Below are 27,881 nucleotides of genomic sequence, written 5' to 3'. Positions count from 1 at the left end.
GCAAATTGTTCAGGCTGGGGAAAAGCTGCCAGGGAAGTGGTTCAAGGTACAGGACATGCTGGGTTAAAATCATTCTGCATAGATCCTCTGCATGTAAACCGCCCATGCTTCACTGTGCACAGAGGGGAGAAAAAAAAATAAAAAAAAATAAAAAAAGCTTAATTTCAAATATGTGGAAATTTGGAAACATCTGAAAATGTAGTGTGATGTATTGCGTTCTGCCCCAAGTTGAGAGAAAGGACATCTGGGGGATGCTGGGAGGGAGCATAATGCCTGTTTTGTATCCTTTATGTACAGCACAGATTGGTTGGGCTAGATGACCTTTAAAGGTACCTTCCAACCCAAAACATTCTGTAATTCTATAATTCCATGATTTTTCTCCCCCAGTTGTCTAAATTAGCACACAGAATTTCCCCCAAAGTTACTTCGTGGGTTATTTTCTGTCTCTGAACACTTCTTGTCAACCACAAAGGAGCTCGGTAGATAAACTAATCCTGGGACATGCAACAGAACCCTTGTGCTTTCCTGGTTTTTAAGGTCACGGTTGGTTTTCCAATACTGGAGAATGCAGAGCTGAGGTGGAAATGGGGCATACAAAGCAGGCTGATATGTGTGTGCTGCACAGACAGAGCTTGGTAAAAGGCTGTTGCATTTATTTATTTATTTATTTATTTATTTATTTATTTATTTATTTATTTATTTATTTATTCATTTTTGGCTTCCCAAACCTCACTTTCATCTGAAAAATCCTATAATTTTTTCTTTATTAAAACTCTCAAAGCTCTTCTCACAGGTGCCAGTAGCACTGGCATTGAGGGCACTAATAGCTCTTGTCAGCTCCAAGCAGCCTCACCTGGGGCTTCCACCCCACACCCATGGGCCCAGGAGCCAATTTAAGCTCAGCTCAGGGCCATCAGCCTTTTTTTGAGTGATGATGTGGGGCTATTGGTCTCCACCTCAGCCCCAAATGTGTTTCTGCCTGGCCATGGACCCTGCTGGCCTGGATCTTGACCTTGTCTCATCCTTATGGACCTGCATGGTGCTTACTGACCCATTAGACCCACATCAGGTAGTCTGATCTGGGGTCAACAAGTCCAAGAGGCAGCAGTAAGGACAGGACTAACCTCCTTGGGCAGGGGTGGAGGGGGGGGGGCGGGGAGTTGGCCTCTCTTAGGCAGACTCTATGGAAAAAAGACTGTCCTTTGGGCTGGGAAATGGCTCCTATCTGTTTTGAGATCTTAGGGAGTTCCTTGATATCAAGCTATCCAAGTAGTGTGATCAGTGCTTTTATTTGCTTTGTATTGAACCAAGAAGCTCAGAGTCTTCAGTTTTTTAAAGACAAGGCTATCCTGGATAGAATGTCAGCCTCCAAGTCACCAACACAGGATGCAAAAAAGACCATATTTTTAAAAGCAACAACATAGTAACAAGCTTTGACCATCTTATGGGATGCTTTGTAAGAAAATGGGGTAAGAAAAAGATATTCCTTGAGAAGCAGTTTCCCTGAGATGCTAAAACAGTAGCATTTACTTCACTCCAATTGGCAGAGTAATTGTGCATGCTTTGATATAATAGCACTGCACATATCTGGGTGGCTTCATGCATTGTGACCCTCTTGCTTCAGCACAAATTTACTGTAACATCTGAGAGTAGATAAAAAGGAGAGAGTCCTGGAGAGTAGATGGCTTTCATCATTCAGCTGTGTGGCACGGTAGGCAGTGGTCTGCTGAAGATGCACAGCATGGACACTCACCTTGGCAGAAACTTGAGGTTTGGGAGTTTTTTCATTGGCTGTACAATGATTTCTTGGTGGAGGGAAGCTGTGCTTCGGCCCTGGAAGCTCCACTTCTCCAAAGGAGATCTAGTCTAATACTGACAAGGTAGCTGCACCTTGGTGTTGAGTTCAGAGCAGGGCACTATATATCAAAATTCAGCCCGGGAAGCTTTACATTTCAGTTTAGCTTCCTGAAGGTGTAGCTGCAGAGGATCCCTGAGCTGGTCTCAATCATAAGGCATTTGCCTCTACACGCTGGACAGAGTGATGGAATTGAAATAGCTCAGCAAGTCCATCATGGTGAAGTCCATGGTGATGCCTGAGCCTGCGTAACAACGTTGGATCAGATCCTCCAGCTCTTGGTACTGACGTATGAGCTCCTGCTCCATGGCGTGCCACACCACCTAGGGAAAAACAGAGCATCAGCCTGTGACAGCTGTGAGTGGGGGCTGACTGCAAGAAGATAAGCCATGCACGCTCTGCCACACTGTGACAGGACAAGCCAGAAGGAAGGAACTTCAAGTGGAGAAGACCCGCTGCTTTGCAGCCCTGAATCTCCCCCAAAATCATGACACCGCACCCAGATAACACCACAATTACCGGCAGGAGATTTTCCTCTGGGGACAGATACTTGTGGATTTTCCTGTAGAGGGTCTCGAGGGCTTTCTTTACTTCCTTGCCAGGGTATCTCTCAATGACTTTCCTCAGCTCTTGCTTGCTGTAGGCCAGCTGGAAGCTGACCTCCTCTTCTTTCACCCCCTGAGCGATGCGGGCTTTCACCCCTTCGAAGAAGTGCTGGAAAAGCAAGGAGACATCCACTGATGAGCTGCACAAAGGTGGACACCTGTGTCAGGGATGAAACCTGGCCACTGTCCTCAGTCCCCTTCCCATGACCGAGTGGAGATGAAGTATCAGACTGCTTGTCCTCCAGGAAAGCAGGGCAGCTCTGCAGGCCCGGCTGTGCTTTAGGGCATTTCATCAATTCTACCTTCCCTCCCTGCTCAGCATGTGGGATCTCTAGGGGGGGCATTACCATGGAGCAATGGGACTGCTGAAAAATTACTTGTGTTCCTTGGGGCTTCATGCAGCTTCCCTCGCTAGAGAGGGTTTGGATTCAAATGAGGTGAGAATCCCAAAATCTGCAAAACTGTAAAGTGAACTTCAGTTTTCTCAGTTCTTCCAGGATACTGTGCATATGCAGGAAAGGCTGCCCGCTGAGGAGGTGTTTCAAAAGGAGCGTATATCCAGCCACAGGCATGACTGTCACTTCTAGGAGCCCAGGGCTAAGCCAGCCCAAAGGGATACAGACCCCAGCTCGCTTTCAGAAAAGTACCAGGAGCAGGGTAGCTCTGTGAAAGGCTCAATGCTGATAGTTTTTTTTTTTCTCCTGCATGTGCTTCTCTAGGCATGGAATCTGTTGGGAACTCAGGCAGTCTCTAGTTCAGCCTCCTGCTGAAAGCAGGATCACCACTGCATTCAGACCAGGGTATCTGGGGCATTTTTGAAGGTGGGCCTTGAAAATCTTCAAGGACAGACTATTAATGCTTTATTATCCTCATCATGCTCTTTTCCTCTTTAGCTTTTTTTCCCCCTGGTCTGTAACTGTTCTTCCATCATTCTGCTATGCAGCTTGGTGATGGACCTGGTTGTGTCTTCTCAGTTACCTCCTAGGGAGGGTTCCTTTTGGGTACGTACCCCTAAAGCTGTTTCTTCTCCAGGCCCAGCAAGCTCAGCTCACAGGACACATGTTCACCTGTTCCCTGACCATGTTGGTGGCCCCCTCGTGAGCTTGTTCACAACCTGGAGCCCCAAAGCTGGACACAAGATGTCAGATCTGGTCTAATAAAGGGAAAAAAAGAACTAACATCTTCCTTTAATCTGCTGCCATACAGCCCAATAAGCTGTAGGCTGTCTTGAGTATTTCTACTGCAGTTTGTAGTGGAGAAATATCCTAAATCCTGAGGATTTTCAGGGAGAAAGCGGGTTCCTAAAGTTATGAGCTCCTTTCAGAAACAGGTGTGGGCTCCTATGTTACTTGGTGCCTTTGCAACTACTCTTTATGTTGAACTGAGCTCAAACCTGAAGAGCTACATGGGCTGTAAGAGATGACTGTCAGGTGTCTGAGCAGAACACCAAGTACCTTCATATGTTATTTGGAGCAATGAAATTATGCTTTCCCTCACAGAGGAAGGATCTGAAGCCATGGGCATATCACTGCTGAAAGAAGTATGAGATGCTGAGCTGATCTTCCAGTCAAACCTACAAGATGTTTGACAGTGAAGACTGCAAACAAATTGAAAGGAACAGGTCTTATAAATAATTCAAGCTGAACTCCAGTCCGAGATATTTTAGGCCAGTGAGTGGGTCGAGAAGGAGCAGAGCAAGGAGGGGTCTTGAGAGCAGCCATCATCTCAGAGGGAGGGGGATGCCTGTTTGAGTTAGTGAAGCCAGATGCTTTTAGCTCAGTTAGCAAAGCAGTCACTTGGGAAGTGTGAAGCTCTGCTAGGCTTATTAGTCCAGGCAGCTGTGCAAAAAGAAATGTGTGCCTGTGCCTGGCAGATGCACAACCTGGAGCAGGAGAAGGGGGATGATCACGTCCTTGCACCGAGGCCATGAGTTGCAGAGGTGCTTTTGAGCTGGTCTTCTGGTCTTCCAAGGGGAGCTGGCAACATGCTGTACCATGAAAACTAGCAGTAAAGTGCTCAGAGGTGTGGGAACTTCAGCTCATGACCCTTGGCCTGTTGATCATGGTCACAGAAGTGGGATTACTCCCTCAATCTTACAACAAGCATTCACAGATTTGAAAACTATTTTTCACCCCTTAGTAATCTGTTGCAGACAACCTCCATTCCATCCTAGGTCATGGTTTCTAAATTTGATTTCCCTCCTCTGGACCCTGTCCTGTGGATTCATAACTTTATGAATTGCAGTGACCCTTTGATGGGTCAGTTTATTCTGTACTCACGTTGAGCTTCTCCAGTGGCTGGCCCAGGTATGTGATGACGTATTTCTCCATGTGCTCACTATACCTTTGCTTGGCTTCCCTCTTTTTGTCCTCCAGGCATTGGATCTTCTTTTGGCCCAGGAAGCAGTGAATGTGGTGGAAATTCTCCATCATGACCATGTCTGTGTTCACCTTCAGGTTTGCTGAGGACAGGCTATTGACTTAAAAGATAGGAACAAATCAGGTATGGAGAGAAGATGCTGCAGGCTGGTCTAGGAGGGATGGGAGATGCAGAGACTGTCAGGCATGGGCCACCAGTGGAGTCCTTAATCAAGGGCTGAGGTGAGCCTCATCACAGGTTGTTCAGCCCTCCAACTGCCTTGCCTTTCAGGGCAGGGTACTGGCTTTGGAGCTGTGATATTTGATAACAATTTGCCTAAAAGGGTGCAGAGACATCCAAGTCCAATCCAGCCCTGTCCAAATCTTTCTCATCAGGTCTCACCATGCTTCCAGACACTTGCCAGCTGTTCTGGAGAGAGCAAGAGCTCAAGTAGCTCACTGTGTATGCGGAGCAGAGATGGCCCTTCTCACTCCTCATGGTAAACAGGTCATTAAGCCATCTTATTTGAACCGTCTCCCTCTGAATTACTGGAGGGAGTAACTATCTATAATGCAAATACTGGCCCTTGTTCATTAGCTTGTTTCACTATCTCACCCACTTTGCTGTAAAGATTGCTTGTAGCATGGTAGGGCCTGTTTATGCTCCAACCCCAAGCTCATCTGCAGATAGGAGCTGCCCATCTGCACCACCTCATGGTCTTGGAGGCTTGGACTTATTACTTCTGCAGTGCCTCAGGTCTTCTCCAGGCTGGGAAGTGGGGTCCCTGCACCCACAGCCAGGGACCTACTGAGAGCTGCCTGCCTGGCTCTCCCAACCCCTCTCCCTCTGTCTTAGTACTTTGGGGCAAGTCACTCTTTGGCTACTGCTGCTCCTGAGACCTGTCCTTGTAAGAAGTCTGATCTGTAGCGAGGAGCATGTCCTCTGTAGTGGGAGAGGAGAGACTGGTGTTAGATTCAGAGCTAAGATTGTGTCCCAGCCTCTGCAAGCATCCCAGACACCATGCACCTCATACTGTATGCAGTCTGAATTTGTCAGATGCTCCAGGTCTTTGCTTGGGGAAGGCAGCTTCAGCACAAGTAGTGGTCAGGAGGCAGGTAAGCCTGCATGTACCCTGCTCTGGTGGCTCAGCTGGTTGCTGATGACTCCTGAGGCTGCAGCCTCATGGTTGCCACCAGTCTTTGTACTCACTGCTGCTGAAGACGCTGCTGGCCAGCCTGAGGTGTGCTTTGTCCAGCTCCCCTCTGCGCTGAGCCGTCCTGAACACCTCCTCTGAGAAATTCACAAACTCCTCAAAGCGGCTCACAGAGGGCAGGATACCGCCTCTCATCTTGCTGGGTGCCTTCGCCTCCTTGATTTCTTTGCACAAGGTCCCCTGGCAGTGATACAAAAAAATATGCTCAGGTCTGTCATGGCCCCAGCCTCATCTTCCAGCAGGCAAAGCCACAAGCCATAAAACAAGCAAAGCAATGAGTTGTGTACTGCTTTCTGCATTTACAAGGCTGGACTTGCAGCAACAGCCTCCCTTCATGAGTCTATGGGAAGAGGTGAGCTTCCTTGCCTGTGTCTGTGTCTGAAACCATGCTAGCTGCTCTGGAGCTGGTACACTCAGTCTCTCAGGCTGTGTGGTTCTTTGCTCGGACATAGTTCTGTCTCCTCACACACAAACCCAAAGGACAGAGGCTCTCCCCTCTGCCAATTCTGGCACTTCTCAAGCCAGTTTGAGAGCAGGCTGTCTGCTCCAGGTCTTGGCAGAGATGCCCTTGATGATAACACATGGCTTCCCTTGACCTCGGTAGACTCAGGGACAGGTTTTTCACTTCTGATGGGGTCTTGATCACCCCACACTCTTCTCCCTACCAATTGGTCCTTGAGTAAGTCCCACTGTGGCAGCAGGAGTGCAGAAGAGCTTGGCTCCAACAATTCAATATGCAGCCATCACTTCAACAGCTTTCCAGAGCAGTATATGGGGAAAAACCCTTTAGTTTCCTCACCCTGATAAGAGCAGGCACACGTGGCACTTTATTGTGCTCCACCTCTCAGACATAATTGACAAGGGGCTAAGTCTTCCCAAAACCAGAGTCAGATCCATGTCTGATATACACCAGCACTGCCTTCAGTAAAGCCCATGTTAGAAGTTTAGAAGATCCTGGAGGAGGTCAAACATCACCTATCTCTATTTGGCCTTACTCTTACCGCCACTCACAATGCACTTGTTGAAGCTGCTCTTGGCCAGGAGCAGCATGTTGCCCAGGACAGTGTTGAGGAAGGACGAGGGGGGAGCTGAGGAAGAGCCCCACATCTCAAAGACGGAGTCACTCAAGGTAACCAGGACCTGCAAGCAGCTGAAGGGGTGGGTCTTATTGCAGACATCCAAAAAGCCTCTCAGCTCGGGCTCCAGTGAACTGAAAATCTCGCCCAGCAGCTGGGTTGTAGGTTCTTCTAGTCTTAAAAATAATAAATAAAAAAAAAGTGACCAATTAAATGGGGAGGAGCACTGATGCTGTGGCCAGCTGGAGAGGCATGTGCAAAGCTACATAAGGGAGAAGGAAAGCCTTCTGTATCACAGTAGAGCTTATTTATTTCTTGGGTACTCCTTCAAATCTTCCACATCTCTGCCTGTGGGAGGACACTGATGTCCTGTTTTCCCATCCAAATGAAAAGTTTCAGTGTTTTTATGCTGTTGTTTTTTCTATTCCTTTTTTCCATAATATGCTTTCAGTTTACAATCTTGCTATTAAGGAACTAAAGCTGATCAAAACGTGAAGCCATGAAACCCCACTTTCTGGAACCCCCTTGAAGTGGAGCCACTGCACTGGGGAGAAGCACTCTGCCTCTCTGCAAGCCCAGCTATGATGCCTTTGGGCTCTGCTGCTGTCCAGGGTGCAAACCTGAGACCACTGTTGAAATCAGGATGGTCAGCAATGGCAAAATAATAATAGTCTCTCCATCAGTTCTTCTGGCAGTCCCTGTAGGACACTCCAGGCCATGCCCACTACAAAGCAATGAATTGCATGATCTACGTACTGGCTCCGAGGCTTGGTGCAAGGAGGATCCTCTGCAGATGCCATATTTTCTCTTCCCTTAGAGGCAGGTACCTGAAAAGAAGAATGAGGTGGAAAGTATAATTTGTATGTCCTCTCTCAGAGGAAAGCTTGACATCATAGAATCACAGAACGGCTCAGGTTGGAAGGGAACTTAAAGCTCATCTAGTTCCAACCCCTTGGCATAGGCAGGGACGTCACCCACTAGATCAGGTTGCCCAGAGCCTCATCCAGCCTGGTTGTGGACACCTCCAGGGATGGGGCATCCACAACCTCTCTGGGCCACCTGTCCCAGTGCCTCACCACCCTCTGAGTGAAGAATTTCCTCCTAAAATCTGGGTTTCATTTCAGCAGAAGTCATGCTGCATCATACTGCAGTCCCACATTTAATGCTTAGAGATGCCGAGATCTTGCTGAAACCATCATTTAAGTTCAATTCTCTTTTGTCCTCAGGAAGTCTCAACACCACCAACAGTCCTGACACCAATGACTATTGCCAGAGGACCAGAGCCCAGGAGAGCTCAGGTATGCGATAAAGGTAAGCAGCCACCCCTCTGTGCCTGCTGAGGCTTGTATCAAGCTAGAGGGATGGGCCAGTGGCACTGGAGAGGACCTAGTCCCCACGCTTACCTCCAGCACCTGCAGCTCGGAGGTGTTCTGGCTCAGGTGGAAGAACTTCTCAATGAACTGTTGCTCCGCGGTGCAGAGGGGCTGCAGCTCTCGCAGCACCTGTTCCAACACCTGCTCAGAAACCAGCATGCATGTTAAAACTCCCTTCCAACAAAAACTCCCAACACACACTGAGGACACTGGGATGGGTGCCCACGTCCACCTGAAGTGACATCTAAGCCACCATGAGGAGAGTGTCACCAGTATAGAACAGCTCTGATTCAGCCCCAGGTACACAGCACTAGAGAAAGGGCCCTGGGATGGGCTGCAGCACTGGGCACAACCCCTGTGGGACGCATGAACGATCTAGAAAACTTCATCTCCTGACCTTGATGACATTGCCTCTGTCCGGTGTGTCCTCCTGTCCTTCTCTGCTCCCTGGAAGGCTCCAGCGAGAGTGCTGCCTGCTCCCCATCACCATCGGTTTCTCCAAGCCCTCCTGAAGACCTGCAACAGGCACAGTGTGGTGGCTGGACATCTGTCTCTCCTGGCCTCTCCAGCTCCTCTGATCACTTTAATGGATCGAAATGTCTTTCTTTATTCCTGATCTTTGGTGTGTTTTGGCCTTCCCTATCAGATTTTCATCAGGTTCAAATATGCAGGGGATACAGTTTTGTTCTTTTTTTTTTTTTTTTTTTAAATCTACCTTCTCATCTGTTTTTCTGTCATTACTTTCTTCTTGTTTCCCTGTGATACTTTCCTTTTTGCTATTTAGGGCTTAGTACTATATATTGAGGACTGGGGAGTGAAAAATCCTGGGTGATAAGAGCATAAATCAGCAGAAATGCCTGCAGGAGTTTCAGGAGAAATGTTTGTTGCTTAGTTTTTATGCTAAATTGCAATTCAAACAAATCCCTGAAGGGGACAGTTGGCTTTTTCAGCAACTTGCTTTCTTCAATTATAAGTGTTCATCTGGAAATTAATATACTTTTCAAACACTACCAATTTTTACCACAACATTTCCTTTCCTGCCTGGCTTAAGATGAAAAGTTGAAAAATGTATTTGAAATGTGCATCAAAAACAATTATATTCAGGGAAAGAAATCCGTGGGGAAACATCCCTATTATTTTCTAATTAATTCTAAAAGTTGGTATCATTCCACTAACCCCAGAGGTCCTGGGTGACTCAGGCCAGCTCTTTATTTTCTGTGATATCCAAAATATCCTTATTTGAGCCAATGCCTGCAGGGCTTTTACCTTTGGAAAGGATTTGTCAGATGTCCTACGCAGCGAGAAGGGATGAGAGATAACAGACAGCCCTTCTCATCCCCCCAGCCTTGCAAAAACCACGGAGAAAATTAACGAGCTGCTTCCTAATATTTTTTCCCACCCTTATGCAATGGGCAATGATCATTTCACTTGCTGAGAAGTGGCAAAACTAGGAAAAAATTTCTACCCACAGCAACCAGGAAAGAATTGTACAGATCTAAGTTTTTGTGTGGAAAATGGAATGGAAAAATGAGGAGAAAAATTAATTAGTGACTCAATTGTAAAGAGCTTGGGGTTTGCCTTGTAAACTGCACTATAATACTTGAAACAAGGCAGCGAATCATCAGATTGTATATTTAGAAGGGATCAACATAAACAATCCTTTATGAGGCAGGGAAACAACCCTAAAAATTCAGTAGAAAGAAAGAGGCAGTGGGAGCTAGGGAAAGCCTGGGAGGAAAGCCAGGAGACACAGGAGTTTCTCCTGGGATTTTAAGTTACTTCTGTTTTATGGGGCTTGCATGAATGCTAAAGACGGAACAAGTGCTGAAAGGAGATGACTGGCTTCATGTTTACGGAGGGGGATTAGGCAGACCGGCTGAGACACGTGTCCTTTGCTATCTTTATTTAATAAGACTGGCTTCATAAAGGTCTGCTTTAACAGCCCAGCCATCTCTGCACCTGCTCAATGCCTGGGACACAAAAGGGTGATGATGTTTTTCCTGTTGCCCAGCAGAACTGAAGTCCCTTGCTCAGAGTCCATCAATCACTTTGCAAATAGGAGCCAGGGCCTCTCTATCCTACACATAATCTTTGTTATTTCCTTCTATTTAAGTAAAAGCAATCATCCTTCTTCAGGAAATGGGGCTTGGCTACATTATCTTATAAACCATGGAGCAGTTTGCCTTCCCACTGCCAATTCTCTGGATTTGCTTGCTGCCAGTATGTTCATATTCTTTTATCAGGAATTCCTATTTTTAAGCAAAAAAGAGCACGTTTCCCTAGGAGAAGCTGTGTCCAGGCATTAAGGAGCCAGGGGGGTGATAGGAAGGTTATCTTTTGTTAACTGTTTGTATTACCCTATCTGCTAGGCTTCCAGGAGGGATGTTCAGGATGACAGATAAGGTTGCAATAGACCCGTGGCAGAAGTGTCTTCCTTTACAGCTCTTATGAAATGCCCTCCTCTTCCAGAAATTCTATATCTCAGTATTATCCTGGGATTATTATTATAGCCTCATTTTATTTTCCTGTTATCTTCTGGCTATAGGCTTTCCTGCATCCTCCAGCATCAGTGACAGCTTGCAGCAACAAGTACAGCAGGTTAACAGCATTGTGCACAAATGATTTCCTAGTACCAGTTTTTCAGCCTGTCCCTTTGATTTTATTGCTTGTTATCTTTTGGTTTTTAAATTACAAGGGTAGTAATAATGTCATATTGACTTTCCCTGCACAACTTATGCTTTAATGCTTTTTATGTTACTCTTTTTCTTCTGGAGAGTTCTTGATTTTTTTAATATTTTTTTTTTCATTCTGATGATAATTGTCTCTCTCTTGGCTCCATAGTTTGGCAAATCATTCTGGCATGGAAAAATTGGTTTGTGGTGACTATAAAAAGTTTTCCTGGAGGTGTTTTCCTCCATTACTTGCAAAATTTCAAAAAAGGAAAAACTTTAATTAAGGGTCAGTACCTCAGCTTGTGGGAAAATCCTACTCCCTACCACTGCCTGGCAATTGGGCATCGCAGCCCGGACTGGGGGTCAGAAGGGGGTGAGCAGAGCCAGCAGCTGGGGTCAGCACTGCCCCGGGGGAGCTGCTGCACCTGCCGTGATGCAGAGGGAAGCGATGCTGAGCGCTCCCAGCCCGAGGGATGCAGCGTGTGTCAGCTGGGCAGGAGGCAGAGCCCTTGGCTGGGCTCCTTCAGCCACCATCAGGCACCAGCCCTCTTTCCTTTGACCTCCGCCTCCAGCCAGCATGCATGGTGTCCCCTGGGATCTGGAGACAAGTGATGAAGTAGGTGCAGAGCTGAAAGCAGCCAGGCTAGCACTCTGATGGACTAAACAAACCACGCGAAGTGGTTTCTGACATTCAAGCTGGGCCAAGCTGGCATGGAACTTTCCATTACAGTGCTTTGTTTTTCTGAAGGAAAATGTGATTTCTGTGCAATCAAAAACTTCCAGAGGAGACAGATCACTTTCTCTTTTTATCTTCAGAAACACCTGACTGGAATATTTTGAGTCAGATGCAGCCATTCCTGTTGAAATGATCACCTTGGGACAACACAGCCCCACAGCCAGCTCAATGTGAAATCATTCTGTTCTCACAAATATCGCTATGAATACACTCGTGTCTTCAGGGACAGGCTTGGTGCCATTTCTTTACAGGGAGAAGTGCCTGACCAGCTCTGCTTGTATGAAATATGGACCAGGCATTAGCCAGGCACTCCTATGTCCCCCTCACTTATGGCTCCTCAGGATGTGATCCCAGCCACCCATGCATCGTTTGGGAGTCCTGAAATGGCAAGATACACGGAAGCTACAGCCCTGAGAAGCAGCTAAACAATGCTGAATAATACATGGGGTCGTGGCTCACACAGACACCACCTGGTGCACACCAGAGCCAACTTTGTCACCTGCTGCCAGCTGCAGACCTGGCCATAGGGCAGGAGGGAAGCTCATGGCACAGTAACACCCGTGATGGGGGATGATTGCCGCGTTCCCTACTTGCAAATAAATCACTGCTCAGCAGCACAAAGGTCACATCTGAAAGTCACTTACTTCCTTTTCTTCTTCCCAACAAGAGCATTTTGGCTTGTTCAAAAAAGGCTTTGATTTCCCTGTCATACAGTCTGCAGAGGTTCTGGGCATAGACCTGGAATGACAAGACAGGCACAGGAATTTCCTCTGTATCTCATCTTCCCATGACCAGCTCTCATCTCAGAGCTTTTTCCTCAGCTGCCCAGTTAAAGCAAAAGTCAGCAGATGGTAACTGAAATGGACCTAGAGTTCTTGGGGTGTAAGACCTTTGGAAAGGCAAAAGATGGCAAGAAAAATAAAAATGAAGCCTTAGTGATGTACAAGGAACCATCTCATTCACTCAACAATGTCTGTATTAGCAGAAGATGCCAAGGATTTTAAGGGCTTCCCAGAACTCTATAAATAAAGGACAGTTGAAAATACAACCAAGAGTTGTATGAATGATGTATGAATGAATGTGGTTCATCTTATCATGCACATTCAGTAGAGGGATGTCCAGATGACAACACCAATACCAAATTTTGGAATTTCAGACCTTTTCCTTCAACACAGTATCTGTCACCAAGTCCCATACCTCTTTCTGTCAAGCGCATATGTCCAGCCTAGGGTGGCCAAGCTGGCCAGACTCTCTTCTAGAAGTGCCAAATGCTGGAAGATCACAGCCAAGGAGGGATTTGGAGAAATGGAGCTCTCACCGTGGGTTGACCTGGTGGATGGATATTTGTTTGGGATTTCAGCCATACCTTGGGGAGATCAGAGAAGAGAACTGGATTGGCGTTCCTCAGCCAGGCCATGAGCGGGGTGTAGGGCACCAGTTCCTCATGTTGGAGCCCATGGCTTGGTGCAGAGAGCTTGTCAAAGGGCTGCATGAGAGCATCAACCTGAGCATTGCCCTGAAGCAACAGAAAGGGCAGAGAGTGTTGAATAAAACAGCCTCAGGAAGTTCTGGAAAAGAGTTGTTTCCTAATCACCCTTGGATTGCTAATTCTGAATGTTTGAGAAGCAAATTGAAAGGGCAGAGAGGAATGTGCGTGATCACTTTGAACTCCAGTTTTAAACCTATGTTGGGTGAACAGTTCTGAGCCCAGAGGAATGAGCTGGCCCATCAGTAATAGGTGGGATGCTGTGGCTAAGTACAGTGGATAGGATAAGACACAGGGAGATCCCACAGATCCCTGCCAGACACATCTCTTCCCAGGTTCAACCCTTGAAAGTGAGTGTTAAGCATCTAAGGCTGTAATGCTAACAATTTGGGAGCAACTCCTCTTCATGAAGTGAAATCTAGAAGAGTCCCGTTGTCCTTCCAAACTTCTCCCCACCATGTCCACTGTGTCTTTTATACTGCATGACAAACACTTGAAAATGTTAATCAAAGGCTCAAGGGATTGGGTTTTCTCCTGGGATTTTGTGTTACAAAAAAATGAACAGCCACCACCACTCCTGAATTAAAACAAGAAAAAGTAAAGCAAAAATTCTAAAGTAAAACCACTTCTCTTTGTAATGTGACCCAAGGATTAATAACTCATGGGGAGGAGCCTGATAGCCTGAGAGATGCAGAGGTGTGCTGAATTTTTTGTGCATGCCTGCAAAACTAGCCAGTAAGCTGGGGGCAGCTGCAGGGTGAAAGTATATGAAAAGGTGTCATTGGGGAGACACTTTTGGAGAATCCTTTATGGTGGCATCCCCGTCACCACTGGTGATAATATACCAGGATATTCAAGTTCCTCAGAATGTTGTGCTGCTGTGTGAAAAGTGAAGCCCACCTGCAGCTCAAAGATGTTCGTAACGTGACTGATGAAGCTGTTTTCAAAGTTCTGCTTGAGCGTTTCAAACATGATCAGCCGCTCTGCCACAGCCTGTAGCTTTCGGTAACCTTGAGACAAAGCAGGAGAGGTGTTAGAGTGGCACGGAGAGGCACTGGGGCCTTTTGTCACCCAGCACCCTGACAAATGCAAGAGGTGTTCAACACGTAAGTTCTGAGGTGAGTGCTGCCCCCAAAAAGCCAACAAATGGAAGAAGGTTTGCTGTGATACTGTGCAAAGAGAGACAAGGATGCAGTTTAAGTTTAAAATGGAATCGCAAATCATTTGTCAATATGGTCCAGGACAAACATTCATGCCCAGATCAAGTCCCATACACCAGCAGCTCTCCACCACCACCCATGGTGGGAATTACTACACAGAATGACCATTCTTCCACTCTCAGGTACAGACCACTGGCTTGCCCCAAGACACCACAGTCTCTAAACACATCTTTCCACTAACTCCTTTCTGAATTCTAAGAGTAGCACACACAGATGGCACACAATGGTGCCTTTCACCCAAGTGCTTAGAGGAGTCGTACAGAAGCTTACCATTCCCTTGCCTCATTTTCAATGCTAATTTCAGTTTCCCACCAGCTATATTTCTCCGTGGATGCACAGAGGTAATGTAACATTGGCTTTCCCATCCCTCCTTGACTGCGCTTCTAGGTGAAGCTGCTGAAGACATCGAAGCTCCAGCAACACCTTCAGAAGAAAGCCACCTTTGCCAGCCTGTGTCCCAGCTCATATCTCCGGCTGTGCCGCAGGGAATGGTGCGTGAGCAGCACAAGTGGCACATAAGCTGTCGTCTCTGCCCTTCGCAGACGTAAATCTCTGCCCTCGCCTTACCAGGCTGTATCTGGATGTTCATGCAGCCAGATAATGCCTCTGCTGCAGCAACACAGGCTTTCACGCCACTGGGGCTGGAGAGATCTGCCCGGCTCAGGGCCTCACAGTGCTCCTTGCCAAGGTCGAGGTGGGTCTGAAAACAAAGCCAGAAGAGAGCAGGTGCAAACACATCCAGCTCTGCCTCTCTTCCCATTCCACCTGGAAGGCTGCTGGCTTGAAACAGCCAAGTGCTACCTTCAGCTGCCAGGCTGCAATTGTCCATCAAGAAGGCTGTGCTGCTCTGTCTCCAGCAAAAACAAAGGTCTGCACAGTCAGCAGCAGTGCCAGCGGAGGGGCTCAGAGTGAGTTTCAAATGGGCTGGCACCACTGGTATGGCTACTGGCAGCAAGGTGGATGGCAGGAGAAAGGAAAAGCTAAGGAAAATGCAGTGACTAAGAAAAAAAAGTCAGTGGTCTAGAGGTCACCATAGCCAGTGGAAGTAAGGATTAGCTGTGCTATTACAGCACAATTCTTGCATTTATATTGTATTATTTTGGTAAATAGCTTGCCTTTCCATATGGCATTACATAGACTGAGGCTCAGCTTACCCATGAAAAGGACCTTTGTGGGCCCCTCTACAGCACTGGGCCACAATGAGGGCACTGTGCATCGTGATTGCCACCAGTCTACCCATAGCCCATCCCAGCGGTGTGTTTGTCCTTATATTATCAAGACAAAGTTCCTCATTTCTAGGCCAGAGAAGCTCCATAGCCTTTGCAAACAGTTTTCAGGGTTTGGGGTTCACTAATAGCTTCTGGAACAGATTCAACAGGCTGAAGACTGCAAATCCACATACCGTGAGGAAGAGGATCTCATCCATCAGCTTTGTCTTGTTAGAGAGGATGTGATGTAGCAAGGAGTTCTCCTGGTGGATGTGGTCCATCTGCTGCTTCACGCTTCCCAGTAACTCATCATAGACCTGCAAGGTCTCCTCCACTCTGGCCACTTCTGCCAGGGCCTCATCAATGGAGCTCATCAGCTTTGTCACCTGCTTCTCAGAAGAGATGATGGCCCTAAGGTTGGCCTGTGAAACGGAGAAACACAGGGCTTCAGCACTGTGCCAGGGGCTGATCAGCACCATCTCAGAGCCAGATATCCTGACCTTCATGCTCCCAAGTCAAAGCAGAGTCTTCATCATCATAACATGCAAGATAGCTGTCCTGCATTGCTTTCTGCACAAGGTCAATGTCTTATCTTTGCACTCAGCTAAACTCTACATCGGCAAGTCCCAGGTGCCAGGCTGTTGCCCAGCTGAGCTGCTCTGGCAGTGGAATTAATAAACAGTTAAATCATGCAGGAGACATGCGCATATGTGTGTCTCTAATATGGAAACTGAAGGCGTTATTTGCCCCTGGAGGTCTCGGGCATTTGTTTTGACGAGTGGTAGAGATGTAACAGCATGTTAATTGTTGATGACAAGCTCCGCTAGAGATTAACCGCTTCCAAATGTTAATTGTATCATTTTCAGGGCCTAAGTACCATGCGGGATATCAAGGAAAATAATCTATAGACATGAGCATGGGAGGCATGAGTCTTCCAGACTGCTATCTTTCTCTGCATTAATCAAGCTTTTAAAGGAGTTTGTCATTTCAGATATTTCAATTATCTGATGAGTTTTTTATTAAATGAAGGGCAGCATCTGCACTCAGTATGCCCCACACTCAGCTTTCTGGTGGGAAATGCTCAGAAGGAGAGAAGCAAAGTCTTGTCCACCCAAGTTAGGTTATCGTGGCTTGGACCTCCCCTGTGCATTGAATGAGAAGTGTCTGAAAGCTGGTTTCCTGCACAGTAGCTGCTGGCCATCTATAATCCCCATGTCAAGAGGTTTCTCTTCTTCAAACTCTATCTCCACTGCTAGTGGAGTAAAGATGGGCTGGTAGCTCCAGATCTAGAGGTGGTACATGCAGGACAAGACACCGGAGCATCGCAGAGGTGCTCCTAGAGTGCGTGAGAGCAACTCTGCAGCCCCTGCCTGGATCTGATGGCTTTGATATCATGGGCAAAACATGTATCACAACCTCCCATGACAAATGCAGCACAGTTTTAGGTGCTAAACAGCTGACAGCATGGGAGGAAGGGCTGAGGGGAATGGCATCAGCTGTAGACAGATTCACAGAGGGTCTGGAAAGGTCAGAGAAATCCTGTAGAAAAGAAAAGCCTGAAATCATAGCAGCCTCTATCAGAAGGGAGAGATGAAGCTGCCTGTCTGCAAAGAGCTGCAGCTTTTCCACAGGGAGGCCCATGAAGGCAGGGCAGGCAGAGATTTCAGTTGCCAATAGGTCAGAAATGGGGCTTTCTGGTCCATGATACTCATCTCAGAAAGCAACAACGATGTTAAGCAAATGTTCCTTTTGCCCGGAGCCCAGCCCAGCACGAGGACCTGTGAGGGAGCAAACAGCCCCGCTGCCAGACTGCCGCTTTCCAGCCGCACACCGGGGACCTTCACATTGTATTAAACACTCCTAAACCACAGCCACAACCCTCTCACAAGCCGGTCACTGCTCTGCCTTTGGATTGTCTCGTTAGGGCTTAACAGGAGGTGGCTGAGAGCAAAGCATCACCGGCAGCAGCGCCAGCAGAAGGGCTCCGGAACATCACCACTTGGGCAGCGGTAATCGTGCTCCCGCCAGACATTTTGCACAAAATCGCTGGGAGACGCATGAATTCTGGTGTGTGCTGGGGTCCTGCGAGCACATAGGAATACCAATGTGGAAATCAGGCCCCCCAGGTGCCCTGGCCATGCTCTCCTTCCCTCTGAAGCCTCTAGGCTATTGGCACGCTGCTTGGCCATCCCCAGAAGAGATGGGCTAGCAGAGGCTGATTAGTGCTGTAACAGCAGCACAAGGTGTTATCACTGTGGTGTGGGGGAAAAACGTCTAAATATATGCATGTGCTGGTCTAACTTGCTGCTATTAATTACACTTAATATCATAGATCAAGCCTTACAAATAGAAACATCTCATTAATTAATTTGCATTATCAGTAAGCGATGTTTATTCATTAGAGGGCATTAAAATAATGTATTCGGCAGTGCCTTTTGACTCAAAGAACTTAACTTAGAGTTTTATTGGTTGCCCTTGCAGTGTGTTTTATAGCTGGGAAATGGAGTTGCAAAGTGCCTGTATGAGAGCAAGCAGGAACAGCCCTCAGGAGTTCGATTTTCCAGATTAACTACTTAAGTTTCCAAGCATAAGTCATATGGAGACACAAATTGGGAATACAGCAACTATTGGAGCTGAAGGAGGTTGGCTTTAGGGTTTGTGGTTTCTAGTACATTTTAGAATATTTCCTTTGGCTTTTTTTTCCTGTTTGTTCTCCATTTCCCTACCTATAAAATCCTAGCACCAGGTACATTAGCAGGACTCTTTACCAGCGATAGGACAAGGAGTAATGTTACCAGGAATTGTAGTGATAGGACAAGGAGTAATGGCTTTAAACTAAAAGAGGGTAGATTTAGATTAAATATAAGGAAGAAATTCTTTACTGCCCTCAGAAATCCCAGCCCCTCACGGCTACCATTCCCCCCACATCCCCGTGCCTCTGGGCTCCGCAGCCTTCAGGCTCTGTGTGCGTGCCATTATTTTGTTCTACTCCTTCCAAAGCTGACAGACCGTGGGCTTCTCTGCCCTGGTGTGCCTACGGATGAGTGGGTCAGCCTCTGTTTCCCCTGCAGTCATTGGAAAGAGGCCACACAAGCTGGTGTCCAAGTGCAGTGAAAACAGAGCTGCTGGTGCAGGCAGATATTCATCAGCAATGATGTTAATTCTGGCCGGGCTGCCAGGCTGCAAGGAGCGCTGACCTCTGCAATCACCTGGCTACCTCCCAGCAAAAGCTGCTGGTCTTCCCTGAGCCCCACAGCCCTCAGGGTCTGTGGCTGTGGCCGGGAGGTATCCCACCAAAAGCCCCTCTGTTGGGCAGCCCCACTGGTTCATCGCACATCACAGATGCTGAGATCGGCTGGGGACTCCCAGGCCATGGCTTTGGACTCCTTCAACAACAACAAAAAAAAAAGCCTTCTGCTGCAGGTCTGGGGGCTCTGAAGGGATAACCCCAAGGAGATGCTCGTTTAGACCCTGCCAGCAACAGGCATGGTGGGGCCACCATTGACCCTAAGGAGGGGAGCAGCAGTAGCCTCCTGACTCCTGGGGGAGATCTCTTTTGGGATGAAGCAGCACTGCACCAAGACATCTTTGAGACCGAGTGCTTCCAGCACGTGGAAGGACTGATGATGCCCAGTGACTTGATCCAGTGCCCCTCCACGCCAGGCACCATTTTTCTGTTGAATCACAGCCCTCGCCCCCCTCACCTCATCCAGCACGTGCAGGTCGTTGCTCAGCTGCTCGGCAAAGGCCACAGAGTTGTTCACAAGGGGCTCGTACTCCTCCATCAGCCTCAGCACATCCGCGGCCTCCTTCGGTGTCATCTCCTGGTAGGCACTGAGCTCCTCCTGGCTCTCAGTCTCCGCAGTGTCCTTCCTGTCTTCCTGGGGCCTTTGTGTCCCTGTGTGGACAGGAGGACACGTGGATACAGCCAAATTTCATCATTTCATAAGCTCTGCTCTCCCTGGGGTGCCACTGAGTCCCATCTGGGGTCGCAAGTGACACGAGTCCAGTGGTCTCAGTCTGCTGGTCAGTTAGAACAACAGCATGGAATAAGGAAATGTGTGGATGGGATAAAGGAAAGTCAGCTTTCTAAGGGACAAAATGGGCATCTGAAATTTAATTTGAGCTCTGGCTGTGTTTTTTACTTACTCACCTCTCTAGGACTGTGTGTAGGGGCATGGTGACATGTTATACAAGGCTGAAACGAATTTCAGAGGTGAACAGGCTTCTTCTCGTCAAATGCACCACTAGTGGCAGGTTGTAAAATAAAATATATTTTGGTGTTACCAACACTTGACTGCCCAACCCAGAGTGCAGGCAGTGTCTATGAGAAGCCCTCCAAAATCACCAGAGCATGCGACAGGTTCAAGGACAGAGGGACACAGTGATGATAAAAACAAACAACAAAAAAAAACCACCCTGAGTGTGACAAGGAAATGAATTACCTTCCACGGGACAGGAGGGGACATTCACAAACTTAATAGTCCTGGAGAGGAATCGGTGGTTCAGCTTCCACAAGCATCTGATAAAGGTTTTCTTCTCGTCACAGCTGCTAGCAGTCCACTTGTAAACCTTATCGAAGTGCAGGTCAAAATCCAGGCTCGCCTAGATGTCAACAGATAATTACCTCATCAATAATTAAACACCGCTTGCCTCACCACGTACACTTAACACAGGTTGGCAGCCTGTTTTAATAACAGGCACTGCATGCTGTGAAAATACCTTGTGCGGGAGGAAAAGCAGGCGTAGGCTGAAGGAGGAGGGAGACACAACTGTGCTGCAGTTTCAAGCTCTGGGGATTTTGGTGGCCCCAGGAAGCTGCAGCAATTACTGGCAGCTCCTTCTTTCCCTGCTATCTCAGGGCAACTGGGAAGGGTTAGAGAGGTACAGTCATGGTGCTTTGAAAATAATCCCAGGCGTGATAAAAGCTCTGAAAACAACAGGATGAGCAGTGATTCTGACCCCAGGAGAGGACCCCGGGACGCTCACAGTAGGTCAGGCCAAGCACTCAGCCAGTCCTGGTGTCCTGCTGCAGCACACTGATCTCTTTTCAGATTGCATAAATCTCTCACCTTTTGCTGCAGGTTTTGGCGGATGGATGCTGATCAGTTTTGACAGCAGCCACTAGCAGATGCTTGGGAGAAAACCATTCAAAGGGCAGGTCCAGAGTGATATTGCCTTCAGGATTCCCTGCCAGCCTCCAGCGTCTCGCTGAGCCAGAGGTTGTACCACAGCGCCGTGTTTAACAGCCCTTGAAGGACCTCCTGTTCCTGATTCCCTCTAACAGTTCTTTGACCTTATTCATAGTGTTGGTGTCTACAGCATCCTCTGGCAATAAGCTCTGCAGCTTAACGATGTGCTGGGTGAGAAAGCTTGAATCAACTGGAATTCAGTGTTCAGAGTGAGCATAGCACCTGCCTGCCTCCCACTGCAGATATTCCTCTCTGCAGTCCCCAGCCAACCTGGAATCTCAAACCTTTCTTCACTTGAGAATTCGGAAAATCCAGAGAAAACCCAGAAACAGTTTCACCAGAATCCCAGACTTGAGGTCCCCCAGCAGCACTATGGCACTGCGCACGCTTCACCTGTATCTCCAACAACCTAAATTGCTGCCAGGGAAGGGCAGGACAAACTCTCTCAGGCCAACTTTTAATTGGTACGTCCTCCTTGCTGGCATGGCTTGGTGTATGGCCAGGAGGCAACACTCTCCCATGCCATAGTGACCCTGTGAGCACTTTTACCTGCTGCCAAGCATGAATCTCCCCTGTGTTCGGTCTCCTGAGAACTTCAGGTTACCCCAGCTACAGGCAATGGCTCAGGACATGCAGGAACATGTGTTTTCCCCATGTGGTTTTCATCCATGTAAGTGTCCACAACTCTTTATCTCTATGCCCAAAGGATGCAGTCTCACGGAGGGGGAACTCCAGCCATTGGAGACTTTGCATTTGCCACTACTCAGTATGTGTGCGTGGAGAGAATAAGAGAGGGTGCTGAAGTAGGAACATCCCACAGAGAGAAACCCCTTCCTGCACCATCTCATTAGCTCTGCAGCACAGCCTGATCTCCTCTTCTGGAGAATTTAGAAGCTGCTCTCATAATTATCGGTACTAATCATCGTAACGGGCACAGAGTCTGTGCGGATTTATGCAGTCCTGAGATGCTTTAAGGGTCGCTTTCCAAACACCTTGCAGCAGTACACCTCGCCCCCGCATTGCTCTGCAGGCTCCGTAGCAACCCCTGCAGCGGCGCAGAGCGGCGATACCTGGGGGGGGGGACTTACAGGGCGCGTGGTTTACAGCCTGCCTTACGAGGAGCTATTAAAGCAGGGAGGCCTCTGCTAATCGCTTCATAAATATTAATGCTGTTTTGGTCAAGGGAGCTGTAGCTTTAGCACCTCTGGACTTGCAGTGTCAGGACTTTGTTGGTGCCAAGGCTGGGGCGCAGTGGAGCAGACCGACGGCCAAGCCCCTGCTGTGTGTACTGAGTGTCATCCCATGGGCTGGGGTCCCTGCTATCTGCTGGGAAAGGGTGGGGAGGTCTTATTTGCATTTTCATGGACCTGCCAAGCCATGCACCAGGGAAGGACTGTGCTGATTTGAGCACTGGGCTGTGCTGGGAAGCTTGTTTGGTGCTGGGGTCTCGTGGTGGCACCGTGTCAGCATGCCCTGGCTGCAGCCTACAGCTGCTCCCCTGCCTGGGGACCTTGTGCAGCAGCTTCAGCTGGAGACTAGGTCCCATTCCAGGAGTGACAGGGACAATTCTGGCTGCCAGCATTTGGGAAAGGTGAGTTCAGCCTGGAAGAGGCAGAGAAGAGAGCTCCAGGCCTCATAAAGGGAATAGAGATGTCAGCATGGAAGAGGAGACTGTGAGGCTGTTCTGCTTAACCTGCCCAAAGGAAGGTCAGTAGGGGAGGTGACTGCACACTAAAAATACGTCTGCAAAGGAGAAAAGCTGTGCAATCTAAAGGACAGGCACAACACAAGCGCAAATGGGATGATGTGGGTCAGAATCCAGGCTGGGGGTCACAGGAAGGCTTTAGCCATCAGGACAAGCAAGTTCTCTGTTTGCCTCCCTGTTAAGATAGGATATTATCAGTTTGTCTTGTTGTGCTGGCAAATGAGGGGGAAAGGACTGGCAATCCGGGAGGTGTCTCCTAATCGCAGCTCCTCAGGAGCCGAGGCAGGTCAGAAGGTTTGGAGGAGCCAGGCTCATCTGCTAGAAGAAAGCTCAGGCAGGACGTAAGCATGCACGGGGAGATGTAAGACAATGAAAATATCAGTTCAGCTCTAACCATAGGATCAAGATGCCCTGCAAACCTGCAAGCGTGATTTGCCTTTCAGACATGCTGTGCAAATGTACTTTATTTGTCCTGGATGCAGAGCTCGAAAACTGTTCTTTTTCTCATTTATTTCTATGCTTGTGAAAACCCAGGCACTGCGCCAAGGCCCCTGGAACATTCACATTAATAAAAAAACTAATTATAACAATTTTAACGACACACTGCCAGCCCCAGCAGCAGAGTGGGAATATCTTGTCTGTGCTTTCTTTCCCAAAAACCTTCATGTCACCCTAAAAGCACAGACTCGTGCTCACTCCTGCTCTCTATAATCCTTCTTTCAGCAAATGCCTCCATTTAATCTTTAAATATCCTATGCAAATGTCTGTTGAGAAGTGTTGTCAACATAGATTGACAGATGGGTCTGACAGTGTGTCCTGCTGGAGATCTGACAAGAGCAGTGCTTTGCAGCCCATCTTTCCAACCTCAGGGTTGCTGCAAAGAGCTTTGGGAGAGAGTTGTCCCAGAGGATAAGGGGATCTTGCCCAGTGATTTTGATGGAAGCTGTGTCGATGCAATGATCAACTATTCATTGCTCACACTACCCAAGTGTTTGGCTAACCTAGCAGAAAGAGAGGGAGGACTCAGTAGGGAGGACATCACTCCAGCCTCATCCTCCTGGACGCACACATCTCATGGAAGAGAAGAGGGAAATGAGAAACCCCAAAGCAGTGCAGCAGGATGGAGGAGCCAGCTAGGGATGGAGAGACCCCAGTGCACCATTCTCTGGGAAACAGCTCTGAGGGAAGGCAGAGGGCTTGATTTATTATTATTATTATTTAATTTTTTTTCTGTGTTGATTATTTCTTCAAAAGAAGTGTCATTCAGGCTGGTTCAGTCCTAGATGAGGAGAGAAGCACCCTTGCTGCTCTTCCCTCCATCCAGGTGCATGGGCTGAGCTGCAGAGGACCCAAACATAGAACAGAATCATAGAATTGTTCAGGCTGGAGAAGACCTCTGAGTTCATCTAGTCCAACCTTTAACCTAAAGACCACCACCACACTACTAAATTCTAAATCAACAGGTTTCTTGAAGACCTCCAGGGATGGTGACTCAAGTGGTCCCCTGGGCAGCCTGTGCCAATGCTGCACAATACTTTCAGTAAAGAAATCTCCTCATGGATCCTGGCATGTGTCTTTCTAGCTTCATATTCATTTCCCTCTGCCATGTCCTTTGCCACAAGAAAGAAAATCAGTCCTACCTGATCAAGAGTCTTGCCATCCACCAGCTTCAGCTCCGCTAAAGGCCACCTGTAGGCTATCTTGTACTGCTCTCCTCGGTCTACCTTGACCTTCACCAGAAATGGCTTCACTGGCTTAAAGGCATCCACTGTGGTTGAGAGACAGAAAAAAAAGAACAAAACCTCACAATATTATTATAAACACAGTATATAACTGTTCGGTGGGAGTGGATGGGTGCAGGTGGACAGACAGACACTGATTTTGAGTCGTGGCTGCAATGAACACTGTATGGAGAGATGCTGCAAGGCTTTTCTCTTCATTTAACATTTCCATACTGGAAGTGCTCTCTGGAGTCTAATCCAGAGTACTTTGAATTCAATGGAGAGATTCCCAAAGAGTTTTAAACCTGGCCATTGTGCTCTGTGTAATGTGTAAGTAATATTTCAGCAAAATCCAAAGGTGACAGGAACGAGGAGCCCTGTTGCCACAGGATTTATGACAGCTACATGCCCTGTTGCAGGCCCTGTGACAGGGTCCAGAAGCATCATCTTGTTTGACTGATACCCACATTAACATATCCCATCAAAATTCAATTCCAGTGTTAATTAACTCATAGTCACCTCTTGGTTCATCAGGGAGGGATTCACTGTACCTCATTCTGGCTATTATAATTCAGATCTCCCACGTGAGCTAGATATCTCCAGAAAGGAGACATGGGCTATTCCAGGGGCAACTCATGTATTTTAGATGCTGCTCGTAGGGTGGCTGTATCATCCCTTGGAGACACTTCTCCTGCCCTCCATTGACTACAGAGGGTGCAGAAGCATGCCATTTAGGCCAGGCACTGTGGCTAAGGTTGTCAGAAAAGAATGCTATAGGAGGTGACCGTGCTATCTGGAAGCCCATTGTCAAGAAAGTCTCTCCCCTCTAAGTCTGTCAAAACAAACAAGCAAACAACAACAACAAAACATGTCTGTGTTAACAATTTCTTAGGTGCTGTATAGTGAAGAAGCAACCAGAAGTGTATAGATCAAAGGAGATGCAAAATTTCCCAAAGCATGTGCACCTTTGGCTCCTAATCAAATATTTGGGTCCTGCTGAAACTTTCACCAAATCTATGAAGAGACAGAATGAGACTGTAATGCTATGTTGTGTTAGAAGAGGTTTGTTGATGACCTTTAGAAACAGATTTGATGCAAAATATAATAAAAATGATATTTCATTGCTGGATGGTTGAGCTGGGTTTGCAGCTCAACCTGCCTCCTGGCCACCCTGGGGTTCTTACCCACTACACAGAGAATGGACATTTTCTTCTTCTTCCCCATCTTCCAGACACAGATGGTCTCCAGCAGCTTCTTGCTCTGTGGGTTGAACACATCTCTTTCCAGTGAGCTCCAGAGAGAGGCCATGGTGGGGCCTGGGGGCAGCAAGGGGGAGCTGCAGTCCTCCACTGCTGGTGTTCCCAGTGGCAGCTCCTGGGGAAAAAAAACAGGCTGCCGAGCTGATCCCTACACAAGCTCCTGCACGCTGACAAAATGCATTACCCCCACACCGGTTTCCTGGACAAGGGTCTCTGCTGGCTTGCGGATAGCATGAGTCGTAAGTAACTTACAGACCTGAGGCCAGAACAAGACAAGCAGGACACTGCAGCACATCCAGCCCACTACAAAACTGTATCTCAGTTCCAATCATCCCGTGGGGGGGGGGGGGGGTAGCAAGTTACACATTTAATTCTCTCTGATTAGTCCCTCATTTAATTCTCCTTCCACCTTACCAGACGGGCTCCCATTCAAGGAGCATTCACCATGCTCCAGAACCTTGCCCAGCACACCCATTCACTGACAAGAGCTAGTGGCACAAGCATCTATCTCTTGTCTGATTTACACGAGTGTTTGTCAGGAATAAAACTGTCCCGGCCAGGGTATGTGCTAGGATAGGCTGCTCAAGCCATCTGAACTGCTCTGGTCTGGGAGTAGCTGCACAGCTCACTGGGGCTTGGAGACGCCGACCTCAAGGACGTGGAGACACAGACCCCAAGGACTAAAGACAACCAAAACTGGTAGTAAGAAAAATGATTAAAAGTAAATGGATCTGCAAAACTCCAGAGCAGCAAGTGGCTATTTCTACATTTTCTACGTTGAAGAGCTGTTTCCTTATTTCTGCAGAACAAAAGCTCTTTCATGACTCCAGCTGAGCACAACAGCTTGAGCATCAGGACCACGTCCATGGGCAGGCCAAAGAGGAAGGCAGCTACAAGCAATTCATTGCCTGGTTATTTTTGTCAGACCTAAGACTCCTGGAGCTGTATTTCCACTGCAAGTCAAACCCAAAACTGTCAGGGAGGAGATGTCAGTTTATGTCTGTATAAACATGGGGAAAAAGAACACCAGTTATATTACAGTCCTTAAGTTAGGTGGTGATTGAATAAACAAAGTGACTAAGGCTAAAAGGTTATACTTAATGCAAATATTTTTGTAAGAATTAGAAATAAATAAAAACACAGCCTGGAGGAAAACAATAACATTAGAAAATAGAATGTTTTGTAAGAGAAACTCATTGCTACTGAAATTTACAGGTTGCTTTGTGACAAACTGGAACAAATGAAACCTCCAGTAACTCCCTTCCTTAGTGACGGGGATTTCAGCTCAGCCACATAGTTAGCAAAAAATAAAATAAAATAAAAGAAGAAGAAGAAGGGGCGCTTGCTGCTAAAATGATTCAGTCCCCACAGCATCCCTTTGAATGCGATCCCTCGCTGGGTTATCTTAGTTTCTTCATCCCGACCAGCTTTTCAGGCTCTCTGATGGCATTCACCGGGTGGGATGGCAGCCTGCAGACCCAACCACTGCTACTCTCAGACTCACAAATACAATTTTAATAGTGCTTGAGCAACAGTTAAAGGAAAATGATTGAAAGCCGAAGCAGCGGAGGGCTCGCTGCTGCCTGATAAGTTAATGCAGAAAGCACAATACTTCCCACCAGAGTAACTGAAAAGCTGTCTGCGTCTGAGCCACTTAACCCCTCTTTTCTGCAGAGGACCAGAAAGACTTAAAGATCTCAGTGAAGCCTTGACATTTTCGCACATCACCCATCCAGGCAGCTGGCAGAAAAGAAGAGAGCGTTAGTGGAAGGAAGGTTGTTCAAAGACTTTACCGGCTGTGTCTTGCTGGGGATAAATTGCGGGATTTCAGTCGCAAAGAAGCCTTAGAACAGGAAACAGTTTGTTGGTAAAATGAAAGCTTGAAGAGAAAAACAGGAAGCCTGAGGAACCTGAGCGAGGCCCGTGAGCAGGCGGCTTGAGGTCAGGGCAGGAAATCGTTCATGCGAACGCCGAGGTCTGCAGAAACCAGGTGCAAGCAAAGCGTTGGAGCAGCTGGAGATGAAGGAGGTTTTGACTAAAAGCAGAGAAAAGCAAGGTAAAATGGCCCTCCGTTTCCGTTTTGCTTCTCTATAAAGTCAAAGTGTTGAATGGAGAACAACTGTTGTCTCCCCATTCCTTTTCCTTCAACAAAGGGCCCCAGCAACAAACAGGAGTTGTGGGAGCCAGCCGGGATGCTGGATG

The 27,881-nt window shown here is 47.7% G+C and overlaps 1 protein-coding gene and 1 long non-coding RNA gene across 5 annotated transcripts; one reads left to right on the top strand and one right to left on the bottom strand.

Annotated features, from left to right (window-relative positions):
• Positions 1 to 3: 3 nt before the first annotated feature.
• Positions 4 to 27,602, bottom strand: LOC310880624 (exocyst complex component 1-like). Of its 3 annotated transcripts, none has more exons than XR_014571826.1 (18): positions 27,473 to 27,602; positions 25,605 to 25,794; positions 24,340 to 24,467; positions 20,248 to 20,407; positions 19,507 to 19,700; positions 15,997 to 16,224; positions 15,162 to 15,294; positions 14,275 to 14,384; positions 13,255 to 13,404; positions 12,533 to 12,626; positions 8,878 to 8,996; positions 8,511 to 8,621; positions 7,864 to 7,934; positions 7,043 to 7,283; positions 6,028 to 6,211; positions 4,740 to 4,939; positions 1,754 to 2,569; positions 4 to 112 (listed from the first exon to the last, which is right to left on the bottom strand). XR_014571826.1 is itself a non-coding variant. In XM_083796745.1 (18 exons), the coding sequence occupies exons 2-18, from the start codon at positions 25,726 to 25,728 to the stop codon at positions 2,023 to 2,025; spliced, it is 2,598 nt and encodes an 865-aa protein (XP_083652871.1). In that variant the 5' UTR covers positions 25,729 to 25,794; positions 27,473 to 27,601; the 3' UTR covers positions 1,101 to 2,022. The 3 variants fall into 3 exon arrangements, 2 of the variants coding, with proteins under 2 accessions (XP_083652871.1, XP_083652870.1); XM_083796745.1 differs by lacking the exon at positions 4 to 112 and having other exon boundaries at positions 1,101 to 2,178; positions 2,375 to 2,569; positions 27,473 to 27,601; XM_083796744.1 differs by lacking the exon at positions 4 to 112 and having other exon boundaries at positions 1,101 to 2,569.
• Positions 936 to 13,058, top strand: LOC310880628. Of its 2 annotated transcripts, none has more exons than XR_014571827.1 (3): positions 936 to 1,069; positions 8,334 to 8,418; positions 11,969 to 13,058. It is a non-coding gene; the product is annotated as an uncharacterized lncRNA (long non-coding RNA). The 2 variants fall into 2 exon arrangements; XR_014571828.1 differs by having other exon boundaries at positions 977 to 1,107.
• Positions 27,603 to 27,881: the final 279 nt, after the last annotated feature.

The sequence above is a fragment of the Anser anser genome (genome assembly GCF_964211835.1).
Source record: "Anser anser genome assembly, chromosome: 13".
Taxonomy (NCBI): Eukaryota; Metazoa; Chordata; class Aves; order Anseriformes; family Anatidae; genus Anser; species Anser anser.
Note: the sequence above shows the minus strand (reverse complement) of the source record. Positions and strands in the feature narration are given on the sequence as shown.

Bases quoted from the DNA above. Each gene is read 5' to 3' on its own strand.
- LOC310880624 (XM_083796744.1), bottom strand. From the start codon at position 25,728: ATGGCCTCTCTCTGGAGCTCACTGGAAAGAGATGTGTTCAACCCACAG. The intron at 16,225-19,506 runs GTGAGGGGGGCG...TCCGTTTCACAG, and splicing joins ACCTGCACGTGCTGGATGAG to GCCAACCTTAGGGCCATCAT. The intron at 7,284-7,863 runs GTACGTAGATCA...ATTATTTTTAAG, and splicing joins TGCACCAAGCCTCGGAGCCA to ACTAGAAGAACCTACAACCC.